This window comes from Zonotrichia albicollis, chromosome 12 (genome assembly GCF_047830755.1).
Source record: "Zonotrichia albicollis isolate bZonAlb1 chromosome 12, bZonAlb1.hap1, whole genome shotgun sequence".
NCBI lineage: Eukaryota > Metazoa > Chordata > Aves > Passeriformes > Passerellidae > Zonotrichia > Zonotrichia albicollis.
The window spans coordinates 21,489,014-21,502,954 of NC_133830.1; the positions used below are offsets into that span (position 1 = coordinate 21,489,014).

Consider the following 13,941-nt stretch of genomic DNA (forward strand, 5'->3'; position numbering starts at 1 on the left):
TTTCCCTCAAGAGCAGCTGTGCTTTCATTTGGCCAATGTGTTTGTCCTGATGCAAAAGAGTTGGGGGATAAAAGTTCCAAATACTGCCAATAACCACTTTGGCAGTAAAAGCTGTGAATTCATAGGATCTTCTCAGAACACATCCGAGGGTTTTAAGACCTCCTCAGCCATCTCAACAAGAGCAAACCCACCTCTTTTAGAGCAAGCCCCACATTCACCTGTAAGGAAATAGCATTCTCACCTTTTCCAACCCTCCACCCACCTTTTCACCTTTCAGTGGGAGTTTCACTGAGAGGCAATGCCAGGGCAGGAATTAGTCAAGTCTTTGGAATGATGAATCCCTTATCAGCAAGCAGCTGCAGAGCAGCACCTCAGTGCTCCAAGGCAGGAGCAGGGATGGGAGAAGAGGGTCAGAGGGGCTCCTGCTCTCCCAGCCTCGGCTCCTGGGCTCTCCTGTGGCTGCTGCTGGCACCTCTGTGACTCAGATTTCTGAAGTGATCGTGGAACAGAACACTGAGCAGCCCCACGTGTTTGCCATTCTTTACTCAATGACTCCTCATTCAGGTATCAGGAGGACAGCTTTTTTTAAATTCTTTTTTTTTCTTTCTTCAATTCCCTGGGAAACATTTCTGGGGTGTGAAGGAGCTCATATGCTGCTCACACGCTGTCCCCATGGCCTGTAAGGAGCTAGGGGTTCCAGTGGTGCTGCCAGCTCCTGGCCAATGAACTGCTCCTTCTGGCTAAATAAATTAAGAGTATACCAGATACCCTCCACATTCCTTAGTAACTGCTGCAATCAATGTGAGGGTATTTAGTGATCAGAATGGAGAGGAAATCCCAGGTGGACAGGATGGTGATCAGGAGACTGTCCCTGTTAACACGAGCCCAGCAGCCAACAGCACTGCAAGTCCTTTTGCTTCCCCCACTGCCCCAAGCCAGGCCTTGCTGAGATGCTCCATAAAGACATTAAATCTCACTTACAACCTGGCTGTGGGGACTGTGCTCCTGCACAATGATCCTGGGCTGTTCTGTGTGCTGCTGCTGCCACAAGGGACCCAGCACATTTGGCACAGGAACAGCATTCCAGCCAGTTTCCACATTTCCATTCCCTTCCATTGGGATGCTAACAGCAAAAATGGAGGTTTAATAAAAAATCACAGCTACTGATATCTAGCAGAAATATTTCACTTCTTTTTTCACTTGTTACATCCTTCCAGTCTGCCAGATGAGGCAATTGCTGTTTCTGAGAGTAAATGTACTGTGTATTTTGCAAAAAGAGGAAAACACAATGAAATCCATGAGCAATTCCATAAAAACAATAAGGCAGCTCTCACATAGTTCCAGATTACTGGGTTGACAATTGCAAACAGGAAATTTAAAAATATCTTTGTTTCTGCAATTCTGGTTTATTTTTTCCTGTCAAAATACACTATTGCTTAACTTTCTGCTTGTCTTGACTACTTGCTAAAACAAATGGATGAAGCACTAAAAATTGCTGAATATCCCAGGAGAAGTCTATCCTGGTTAGCTGGGAAGCACAATTACACCCAGGGAAACTCAGCACTCTCACTCCTGCTCTGCCTGTAGGCACAGGACTGAGCCCTCACCTGGAGGAGCAGCAGCCATCAGGTTTGGGGATGAGCCTGAGAGGAAAAGAAGGAACTCCTCCATGGGCTGCAGATTGGAGCCAAGCACAGGCTGTCAGCCTCTTCCAAAGGCCCAGGAGAGCGCAACAAGGAGGGACTTGCACATCCCTGCATGTCCTGGGCTGTGGTCCCAGGGCTGAAGAGCACCAAGCACCAGAACAAAGCAGGAGGTCATGTGTGGGGGCCTGAATATATGTATTGTTATGGAGAGAGTCCTTGTCAGATCTGTGGGTCCTAGTTACTCCAAACGAGCTACAGCTGTGAAGTCCTTAGCTCGTGAAGGGAACTGGAATAAACAGGGGTGGGTCGAGAGCCCAGGAGGAGCTCCAGAGAAGACATAAAGGACTGTGCTGCAGAGAAGAACAGCTTGGTACAGTATGGCACTTGAGAAATATGGAATACAACAAGAATATAACAACTGGTGACCCTGGCGTGATGAAGAACACACAGCCAAACACTGAAAGAAGGTATGGACCCCCTCAATATCATAAAAGATAGGACAGCTGAGAGCTGTGGCAGCCAGAGAGCTGGGACTTTAGAATATCATATGGCCTTTGAATTAAGGAGCTGTAACAGCAGAAAGCTGTAAGAATACGGCCTTTAAGGAAAAGAGCCTTGGAACATCTAGGGATTTGTATGTGTTCAAGACAGCCGAGAGCTGTGGCAGCCCGAGAGCTGGGACTGTATGTGTATTACAATTGTATAATTGTTAAAAGAAAAGGGGGGAAATGTGGGGCCTGCATATATGTATTGTTAGGGAGAGAGTCCCTGTTAAGATCTATGTATTGTAAGATCTATGTATTAAATAAGTGGGTCCTTATGGAGAGAGTCCCTGTAAGATCTGTGTGGGTCCTAGTTACTCCAAACGAGCTACAGCTGCAAAGTCCTTAGTTGGGCAGCAGCTGTAGCTCGTGAAGGTAACTGGAATAAACAGGGGTGGGTCGAGAGCCCAAGAGGAGCCTCTGAGAAGACACATGAAGAACTGTGCTGCAGAGAAGAACAGCTTGGTACAGTATGGGACTTGAGAAATATGGAATACAACAAGAATACAACAGTCATGGAATCATGCAATGGTTTGGGTTGGAAAAGGCCCTGAAATCATCAGGTCCAGCCATCCCCCCAGCACGGCCAAGTGCAGCACTAACCATGTCCCCAGTCTGCACCTCTCTTAAATCCATCCAGGGATGGTGACTCCACCACTGCCCTGCACAGCCTGCGCCAGGCATGAAAACCCCTTTGATGCAGAAATTTTCCCCAATATCCAACAGAAGCTTCCCCTGGCATAACCTGAAGCCTTTTGCCTCAAGGTGTTGCAGCCTGACCACAGCACACTGCTGGAGACCATGGTCCCCAGGACAGCCCTGTCCCTTCTGGGGGTGGGGAGATGCTCAGCCTTCACACACACTTTTCTGGGACCAACACCCCAGGAAAAATCTTCATGAGAGACCTGCTGAGACTGGCCAAACACATTATTGCCATTGTACTGTATACCAGAGGGACCTGGATGCAACAGCCAAGTAACATCTAAAAATAGCCATGCATAAAGTCGTAAAATGGACTGTGAACAGGCTATTTTTTTTCAGATAAAGCCCTGGAAAGGAATTACTATTGGTATCTATCAGCCAGTGTAAGATTTGATAATGCACACCCATGTTACAGAGTTATCAGTCACTGAGAAGATGCATGACATGGTCACTGTGAGAAACCCACGTGATTCCAAAGCATCAGCTCACCTGCAGCCCAAACAAACTTCCAGCACTGCTTCAGAGCACCTTTACAGGACACCCCCAATGCCACAAACCATGTTTTAATAAAATATTTTCAGAACTGTAGACCCACAGGCTGCCATACAAGAGAGGGCTATGTGGGCAAGGAGAACACACTCCATTTTCAGTGTAAATATATTACACTGCTACTACAAAATTTCTATTGGTCAGAAGGAAGGAAATACATGAAGGTAATATTAAAGATGGTGGCCTCTGAGTTTTGGAAAGCCTTACAGTGATTGTATAACACTTTTTCTCTTCACTGGTGTCTCCCCATATGTAGTTACATTCCTCTGATAATTTTTGCCAAGACATCTTTACCCATTTCCTTTATTATGGAGCTATTCAGCACTAAGGAAAAAGCTCCCCTTTGCTTGCAGAACTCATTTCTCTGTTGTGACATGGCTGATAATGCTGCCATCCCACTAATACTGAGCTCAACAGGTACCCAGGTGCCCACAGGGCTGCTCACATAACAGGGCACCTGAAGGCTTGGGCTGCTGGACAGAACTCATTAAACCACAGTATTTTGTCTTTTTTTAAATTAAACATGAATTGTGTTTAATATTTCTAACATTTTGTCCTTTCAGAGGTAAAAGCTGGGTAGGAGCTTCTAGAATTAGAAGAATCTTTATATATAAAAGTCTTCTGTGATCTATACTGGCTCTCAGGTACCAGGAGGTTCATGTAGGCCTTTCCACACTACTGTCCACTCTTGGTATTACTTAGACTTGGATTTTCCAAAGCATTCCAGTGCAGGCATTAGCATGGCTCATTCACGATCCCTGTTGTGGGCAGGCTCCCAGAAAAACTGAGCCTGTCATTCACCCCAACTAACTCTTCAGGAAAAATTGAAATAACCTGAGATTTTTAGCTGTTTGAAAGACTTACACACTTTGGTCCTATCTGAACTCAGCACATGAAAGGAAATCATTCTGGGCACAGCTTGATTAACCTCAGGGATTCCTTCTGCTGTGAGAAAACCAAAGCAAATAGCATTCTAGTTTTAGGATATCCTCATCTTCAAATTTTACCCAAATTTCCAAATTTGCCCATAGCTAGTGATAAGCCTGCGTAAAAGAGTGGAACTAGATGCTGCTGTGTAAAATCAGACCTGTTTTTGAAAGGGAAAATGCTGAATGCTCTGTTATGAGCATAAAATCTGCCCACGCACCGAGTTTAGCTTTGCAGTGTAGCAGAGAAGAGCTTTTTTAACCCAGCCACGTTCACTCTGTGTGCCAGGGCATCCTGAGTAACTCCCACCATCACTCTGGGCTGCTCTCAGAACTGCACAAGCTGCTTTTTGGGAACTAAACCTTTTACTGAGTTATTGACCAGTGCTAGGCCTGGAGCAAGAAGGTTCAAAGTTTAGATATACACGGGGTAATAAAATCCATACTTGTTATTTCATTTAGTGAGCACGATCCCACCTACGGCACCAGGTGTGGGTTATAAGAACAGGTAACAAAATACTGCCGAGAAAATGAATAATTTACCTTCCCTCACCTACAGCCGTAATGAGTAACCCCGTACAGATTTCTAGTTGAACAAACCGGTACAAAAAGATTTGCCTTGTCTCGGATACAGGGTTCTGTAACCTTGTAACGAGGTTTCCATTGCACATGAGACACTTGGAGAGCTGTCACCATGGGCAGCTTTCCCCAGCCCCCAGAAGCTGCTCCCAGGCAGGGGGAATGGAGGGAGCCCCTGCACAGGGTCAGGAGTATGGACAGCACGGACAGCCAGCAGCACACCTGTGCAGCATCACCTGCAGAAGCACCACCTGCAGCAGCATCACCTGTGCAGCAGCATCACCTGTGTAGCATCACCTGTGCAGCATCACCTGCAGCAGCACCTGTGCAGCACCTGCAGCAGCACATCACTTGCAGAAGCATCACCTGCAGCAGCAGCACCTGTGCAGCATCACCTGCAGCAGCATCACCTGTGCAGCAGCATCACCTGCAGCAGCATCACCTCTGCAGCATCACCTGTGCAGCACACCTGCAGCAGTACACCTGCAGCAGCACACCTGCAGCACCACACCTGCAGCACCACACCTGCAAGCTGAGGAGAAGGCAGAGCTCCTCCCAGCACACCGCTGAGCACCCCTGTCCCACACACCCTGTGCCCCAGCAGCTGCCCAGGGACCCTGTGTCACAGCTGGCACCAGTCCCTGCGTCCAGCCAGGCCCACCCTTGGGGCAGCAGTGACCCATGGCAGTGCTGAGTGTCAGCTTCTTCACACATCAGGATCCCTCCCTCTTCCTCCTCCTTCCCTGGCCCTCACAGAGCCAGTTCCCATGCCAACCAGTGGGCACCCTGGCTGTCCCTGCCGCCTCAGACCTGCTGCCAGGCAGAACAACACCAGGACCCCTCGTCAGGATGGGACCCAAGGGGACAGGAGCCAGCACAGGCGATGGAGGGGCCGGGACATCCCAGAGCACCAGAGCAGAACACTGAGGTGTGTGAGACCTCCCCAGCCCAAACAGCGGCACCAGAGAACACCTGACCTGCACATGGACAGGGGACAAACAGCCCTGTGCCCACTGTGCTCAGTGTCCTCTGCCTCTAAGATTGTCTCTGGCCTTGCAGACAGCTGGAGCAGCTCAGGCAAACACAGAGAACAGGAATCACCGAACCTCAGCTTCACAAGAAGTCACAGGGCTCTGTGAACACACCAGCAGCTCCAGGGCTCAGCACACTTCAGCAGTGTCCAAGAGCCCCCAGCACATTTGTCCCAGAAGTGGAGAGGGCTCCATTGCCCTGTGCCCAACTTCTAAACTACACCACATAAGCTTAACACACTTTAGGTACTTTAAAATATCAATTTGCCACGAGAACTGCTGAAGTTGCCACAGAGACGTTGCCCAGCCTTAGATGAGAGGGAGACTGCGACTGCTGCAGGGATAACCCATGAAAAATATTTATTTTAGATATTTGGGAACTCACGTCAGAAGGGAAACATGAAAACACCTGATCTGCTTCTACAAAACCAAACCAGAAATGACACCTTTTTTTTCTGAATTGCACGCTGTACATCCTATTAAAAACAAACAGAAGTGTGATTAAAACACCAAGCAATCCTCCCGAGCACTGTACGGCTGGGCACACTGTCTCAAGTTTGGTTGCCGAACCTATGTAACATTGTATTTTTTGTCGCAGTACTATATAACATTGAATATTTTTGTTGCAGTTTTGTATAAATGTTAACATCAGTGCTTTGAGTGTCTGAGACAGACAGGATTTCATACAATTAAAACCTGGGGGTTTTTTTCTATTTATTTACTTATATATTACCAAAAAAAGCAAACAGTGTCATGGATAAACTGCTTGCTCCTAATACTCCATTAATTTCTCTGATACAATTATCTCAGGCTTTGACACTTTGAGAAGTAAACTCAGTTTTCTCTCTCTAAAAATCAATCTCTGGGCACTACTATAAACGAAGGAAAAAGAGTACAACACACACCCCCCAGCCCCAGCAGCACTACAAATCATTTCCGTCCCTTATGCCACAAAATTAAACACCTTTCCTCTCGCTGCTGACCCTGAGCTGCCCACAACATGATCATTTGGTTGATCAGCTACAAGCAACGTCTCTTTGCCAGTTTCAATGGAAATTCACCATCCTGCGCAGGCAGCTTACCTCCTGCCGCTGTTTACTCTTCAGCAGTTCACTCTGCCATTACTTTGCCTGAAAATCTTGATATTTTCATGTCTTTAAAGTGTCTAAGTTCAGGTGCACATACTTGAGGCTTCTCTCCAGCCTCACCTGAGCGGCTGTGCCCGATGGCACGGGCCAGCGCGGTTCCTGCGAGCTCCTGTCCCGGACCACAGTGCGGAGCACCCTTCCGCCAGCACCGCCACTGTCTATTTCTGTATTTCCCTTCCTGCTTCTACACAGCTCCTAATGTAAAGGGTAGAACATCATTCCTAATGTCACAGCCAAGCGTCTGGAGTCCTTTATTCTGCGCACGGTGGATCCGCGGGTGCCCCGGTGCCCGCTCGGGCAGAGCCTCTGCCGCCGCCTCGTCCGCCAGCTGTGCGGGGACTCTGCTTGCCATGAAAGAGCGACAGCCTAACCTGACCGGACCCCTGCCGTAAAAAGCGCTCATCCAGGTGATTTACCTGATTTTAATCGCACTTTTTACACTTCAGTCATTCCTGGGGAATCGCTGCGATGCCGCTGACACTCCATCCTCCTCCTCCTTCACATCCGAAAGGAGCGAGGGGTGCTGTCGGCGGGCTGTCCCCGCGTGTACCCCCTTTAGCCCAGTGACCCCTCCGCCGGCACGGCTGCCCGGGCGGCGCGGTGGCTCTTGAGGCTCTCGGTGCCCCCCGAGTCGCCGCCCTCGCCCTCATCACACCAGGCGCCACCGAAGTTCCGCCGCCCGCCGCAACTCCGCCGCGGCCGCCCATTGTCTGCGCGCCGGGAGGCGCTTTGGGGAGAAACGAGCCGAAAAGCCGAGTCCTGCGCCCCGCCCGGCCTGCCCGCCGCTCCCCTGCCCGCGGCCCCGCCACGGCAGGCCCCGGCTCCGGGCAGGGCCGGGGGTGCGCGGGGGTCCCCGGGGGCGGGGGCGCTGCCCGGCGGGGCCGCGGGGCGGGCGCTGCGCCAGCGAGGGCTCCCCCGCCCGCTCCCACCGCCCCGCCCGGCCCCGGCGCCCAGGGGCTGCTGCCAGGGCGGCGCTCCCCGCGGCCCCCGGCCCTCCCCGGCACCGGGGAGCCCCGCGGGAGCCGCGGTGCCCGAGCCCTGCCCGGGCGGGAGGCCGAGGCGCGGGGGCCGAGCCCGCTGACAGCGCGGCCGAGCCCCGCAGCCGCCGCCGCGGCCGCGGCCCCTCGCTCCCCGCCCCGGGCCCGGCTCCGGGAGGGACGCGGCGCGGAGCCACGGGCGGGCGGCGCAGGGCGGCCCCATCCCCTCCCCGGGCGAGCACAATGGCCCCCGCCAGCCCGGGGCTCCGGTGTCACCGCGGGGGGAGCAGCTTTGTGTCGGGAATCCGGCCCCGAACCCACAAAACACACAAAACCAGCGCGCGGGGAGCGCGGGAGCGGCGCCGGGAAGCGCGGCTCCTCCTTCCCCGCTCCGGGAAGGCCTGCGGGAGGGAGCGCGGCGGCGGGAGCACCGGGGGCGGCGGGGCCGGGGCCGGCCTCGGGGTGCCGAGCGCGGTGCGTTACCTGCCGTGGAACCAGTCCTTGCAGGCGTCGCACTCGATCATGAAGCGGGTCACGTCGTAGGGCAGCCGGCAGATGCAATAGACGGGCACCGTCGCCATGTTCGCGCCGACCGCGCCGATCCGCTCCGCTCGCGGCCGCCCGCCCGCCCGGCCGAGCGGAGCGGAGCGCGGCGGGGCCGAGGCGCCGAGGGGGGCGGCACGGGGGAGGAAGGGGAGAGCGGAAAAACAGAAAGAATACAAAATAATAAAAAACGCTATAAAACCGCGACAGCGGATTTAGGGCTCCAGAGGGGCGGGCGCGCGGTGCCGGAGGACAGGGAAGCGCTGCCCGGAGCCGGGGGCCATGGCCAGGTCCCGCCGCCCGCCGGCGCCGCGGGCCGGGGCTCTCTGTTGTTGTTGTTGTTGTTGTCCCTCCAGGATGGTGATTCCCGGTGCTCGGCGATCGCGGCGGTGCCCCCTGGTGACAGCCCGGCGCGGCCTCCCCGGCGGGCCCGGCCTTGCGTCAGCCCGGAGGGAGCGGGGCCGAGCGGGGCCGGGCCGGGCGGAGCGGAGCGCGGCGGAGCGGGGCTCCCCGGTCGGGGCCGGGGCGCGGCGGGGGCTCGGCGGAACGAGCGTGTTTTTGTTAACCCCCGCCTGCCGGGAGGGAGCTGCCCCCAGCCGGGGGGGCCTGGGGGGCGGTGCGGGGGCACCGGGAGCGGGGAGCGCTCGGGGGCTGTGCCGAGGGGGGGACCCGCTCGGGCCGCCGGGGTGTCTCTCTGCCGCAGCGGGCAGAGCCCAGCGAGGAGCGGGGCGCTCCGGGCCGCCCCAGGGGTGAGGGAGCCCCGAGAAGTGGCCGCAAGTGCGGAGCGAGCCGCGGAACAACGCCCGGCCGGGTGTGCGGAGGGGGCAGCCAGACACACAGCGCGCCCGGTCCGCATCTAAAGCACCCAAAAGAACGAGCTTCTTTCTCTTCAGTAACATGATCTTAGTGGGGCTTTAACCACCTGGGGGGTTTACTGAGGGGTGGAACGAGGTGATCTTAAAGGTCGCCTCCAGCTCAAAGCACCCTGTGATTCTCTATTTGTATAATTTCTGCTTTTAAAGTCACCAGCTCTGCTCACAGCAGCCCTTTCCCTGCTGTGACTCCCAGGGGATGGCAATGAACACCTTGTGCCCACCAAGAACCAGATCACAGCAGCCTGTGGTCTGTGGGGGCACACTGAGGCCTGATTGACCATGAACCCCAGCACTGCACAGCCCCAGGGACCTCCTGCCGTGCAGAGGCCAAAGAGGAACACACAAAGAGTGTGAGCTGGGGCTGAGGGTGCCGAACGTTGCTGCCCTGCCATGCCAAGGCTCTGACAGGGGTTAGACAAACAGGCTGGGGTCTTTTGGAATAACTTCTCTTCCCAGAGTGTTCAAAGGCCAGTGGCACTTTTCCCTAAGGAGCAAGATCTTCCTACAGTTCACAAAAGGCCTTCCAACCAAGGTGGGATTTTAACTCTCTTACGGTGGATTCAGCATTTTGAATCCTTTACATTTGGTGGTGTGGCAGGGGATTTGTCTTTGAGCAAAAAACTAAAACTGACATATCTCAGACTTTCTTCATCTCTCTACAAAAATCCTCAGAATCACCTGTGGAGGAAAAGAGTGATTCTTGAAGCCAAAAAACTTCAGTTTCAAGTTTGTCTACGGAGAGGCAGCTGTTGTTGAATGGCTGAAAAGGGGCTTGCCCGTGCCCCCTGCATGTATGTGCCACAGGCAGGACTGTCACACACAGGCTGTGTGTGACTGCCACCCTTAGCCCTGCCACAGGTCACCTCTGACACAGCTCAAGTGCAGTGACACAGTGGGAGGCCCCAGGCGTGCATCCTAAACTGTCACTTGGTGCTTTTGAGTGTCTCAAGTGTACCAAGGGACCTGCTTCCTTCATCACCATGCACCATGTAAGAACCTGCCCCCTAGAACCACCCCTCTTTTAAGTTTAAATCTATTGGTCATGGCTTTAATGGTTCAGAACTTCAGCCAGAAAGTGGAAGATCAAGTCCTGGGAGTACAGCAGGATGGGGCAGAATGGCTTGGGAGCCATCACAGAGCTTCAGACACCTTTACACTGATCCTCAATGCCAAGGACATCTCCCCACACCACTCAGCTCAGGGTGCAAACGAGCCTTAGAGACTGGCATGTCCTTTGGTACAGGATGGGCTTTGTGCCTCTGCACACCCTGCACAGCAGCAGCTGCAGCCTGAGGGGCCTCCCTCCCTTCCTGGAACCAGTGTTGTCATGCTACAGAGCATGGAAGCACAGGGCAGATCCGTGGTCTCTGAGGCCTCTTCCAAACAAAATGACTATTCCCTGAAGCAGCTCCTCCACACCACGTTCTGTGCCCATGTTCCCCCTCTCAGCTGTTTATGGGCTTTGCCCACCCAGCCCATATCAGATGTGAAGAATTTTTCTCATTCATTTTCCTTAGTCCCACAAGCATCTCCATGCAAACAGCTTTATTTCCAAGGCACCACCCAAATTCCAGTGTTATCATGTCCCAGCTGCTGCAGTGGGTGAGCCAAACCTCTGGATGCCCTGGGGTTTGGTGCTCCCTACAGAGGGCAGCAGGGCCATGCCTGAGTGCAGCCAGGTGCTCCTAGGGGCTGGAATCACATCCAGCTTTCCATTGTCCATTGCTGGCCCTCAGGTGATGCCATGCCTAGCAGCAGAGTGGTGTGTCTGTGGTTTTACTCCTGTTTTTATAGTGCCCATGTTTTTATGGATACTGCCAAGTGCCACAGTCAGTTGGGCCATCTGTAATTGTGCTGGAGGATGCTGGAGCTGACACTGCATGGAAATGCAGAAGCTCTGTTCTGGCAGCTCAGGCATCTTACTCATTGTTTTAACAGGGATTAGTGAATTAAGAGACTTATGGGTGCGGTTGTCCCACCGTCCTGAGCTCTTCATGAGCATTTCAATCCAGAGGGTGCCCAGCTGCCCTTGGGAGGGCAGGGTGAGCCATGGGGCTGTACCCAGGTGCCTCAGCAAAACACCATTTGATCAGAGTTCACTGTTTGAAATCCTGAAGTGCATTTTAATGTGTATTTTTAAAGTGATTGGAAAAAAGTGGCACAGGCCCAAATAGAGGACAGTGACCCTCACAGTGTTGCTGTGCAGGGCCATGAGCATTCTCCAGCCCAAAACTCCACAGAAGAGGGACACACACAAGTCCATCACTGCCTCAGGCTGATCCCCACTTATTTAATCTCTCGCTAGGGATCAGGACACTTCCTGAGGCATCAGAATGTTCATGTTTCCCAAATTCAAAGCACCCAGGAATTTCCCAGGTAAAAGAGACTTTCAAGTGTTTAGAACCTTTTCTATTTTCTGAGAGCTGTTAAGAACAAGAAACTGGAGTAAGATAACAGAGAAATAAAACACTGTTAAATGACTCCTCTTCTCCCATCCCATCCCATCCCATCCCATCCCATCCCATCCCATCCCATCCCATCCCATCCCATCCCATGCAGTCCATTCTTTCAGGTCTTTCTGGAAATGGTTCAGAGGGCTTCGAGGGACATGGGTGGTTTTGATCACCTCCTGCAGCCAATGCTCACTCCTCAGCCTCGGTCCTGTGCCTGCACTGGACTGTGTTGTGTTTATCCCCAGGGACTGGAACAAGGATGTTTCTCTCAGGAAAGCGCTGCCCTCCCTCTGCATCACCCCTTCTCCAGACACATCTTGTTCTTTTCCAATGGGGTGTTATTCCAACAATCCTCGGTTGGCTCCACAGCCATTCCAGCTATCAGTGCTTGAGACACATGCATTACTAGCCCGTTATCTTCTGGGATCCTACACTTCATCCCATCTCTGTCCAACGGGTGAGACCCGCCTGTGCTTGGGGTCTCACCCATTGGACAGAGATGGGATGAAGTGTAGGATTCACTTCACAGGCTTTGGGTGCGGTCTAAAGGATCACACAGATTCTCGTCGCCGCCGGTACCGCCATCTGCCGCGGGGCTGGATCAGTGCGGGGCTGGATCAGTGCGGGGCTGGATCACGGTGCTCCTGGCCACGGGCAGCACTGAAAGACGCGCATGGCCTCATCCTCATCTCGTCCCAGCGCAGGAGCGATGGCTGCACGTCCCATTCCCCATTCCCATTCCCCATTTCCCATTTCCCATTTCCCATTTCCCATTCCCCATTTCCCATTCCCCATTCCCCCTGTTGGCTGCACCAGGCACTGGGGCTCCGTCCGGCGGTCCCAGAGCCGCTCACTGACAGGGAGAGCGGCCCCAGCCGCGGGCAGGGCTTGCCCCGGCCCCCGTAACCCCGCACCCCTCCGGCGGCTCCGACCGGGAACAGCCCGGGCGGCAGCGGCGCTCCCCGGGCCCGCCCCTGCCAGCCCCGGGCAGGAAGAGGCGGAGCGGCCATGGCGGCGGCGATGGCGGTGGTCGTGGCGTTAGCCGTGGCCATAGCGGTGGCGATGGCCGTGACGGTGGCGATAGCCATGGCCGTGGCCGTGGCGGTGGCGAGGCCTTCCTGCCCCCGGGCCGCCCTGCTGCCCTCCCCGCCGCCCGGACACGCCTAGCAGGCGGGAGCCCGGAACAAAAGCGGGCCGGGACTCTGCGCTAGGAATGCCCCGAGCCGAGCCCTTCCCCGCTGCCCTGCCCGGCAGCGGCTCCGGCACACGCCGAGCATCGCCGCTCGTTAACACAGACGGGTTGTGAGGGAAGAGCCCCGGTGCTGTCGCTGATGGCACAGAACGGACAGTGGCCCCACGTCCCACCCAAAGAGTGGATTCTCCCAGTTCTACTCTTGTGTGGGAGCTGGCTAATGAGATACTGGTCACACCGGGGCGTTCCTTACCGAGAAGGTGGTCAGACCCTGGATCATGGTCCTGGAGAATGGGTCAGTGCCCCGAATTGTCAGTGTTCAAGGGGTAGTTGGATTATGTCCTTAAAAATGAGCTTAAATTTTTGGTTAGCCTTGAAGGGATCATGCAGTTCGACTCGATGATCCTTGTGGATCACTTTCAACTGAAATATCCCATATTCTATTCTATTCTATTCTATTCTATTCATTTTCTATTTCTATTTCTATTCATAAATTCAGGTGTCAAAGATGGTTTTCAGGAGCAAGCCCAGGCAGTGGCCAGTCATTGCATAGGCTCACCGACGCTGGAGTCAGTTCAGCTCTCTGTGAGGACTGTGGCAGTGCTAAACGCATCTGTCCTGCAGGAGGTGCCTGGGACAGCAGGCAGGACGGGACTGCGGGGTCACACAACATGGCTGGGCGCTCACAGCCCACCCGTCCCAGCCCGTTCCCAGTGCACCCACACCGGGGACTGGCACTGCCACACACACCACGGCCGTGCACCTTGGCTTTGCTGGT

General features: G+C 54.1%; 1 protein-coding gene across 2 annotated transcripts in view; it reads right to left on the bottom strand.

Annotated features, from left to right (window-relative positions):
- PHF2 (PHD finger protein 2) overlaps positions 1 to 9,223 on the bottom strand; it is a 55,048-nt gene extending 45,825 nt beyond the window's left edge. The window contains exon 1 of one of the 2 annotated variants that reach the window (XM_074550190.1): positions 8,584 to 9,223. In XM_074550190.1, the coding sequence (XP_074406291.1) occupies positions 8,584 to 8,681 (98 nt within the window). In that variant the 5' untranslated portion in view covers positions 8,682 to 9,223. The remainder of the gene's footprint in view (positions 1 to 8,583) is intronic. The other variant, XM_074550189.1, reaches the window with a different exon arrangement.
- Between the last annotated feature and the right edge of the window lie 4,718 nt (positions 9,224 to 13,941).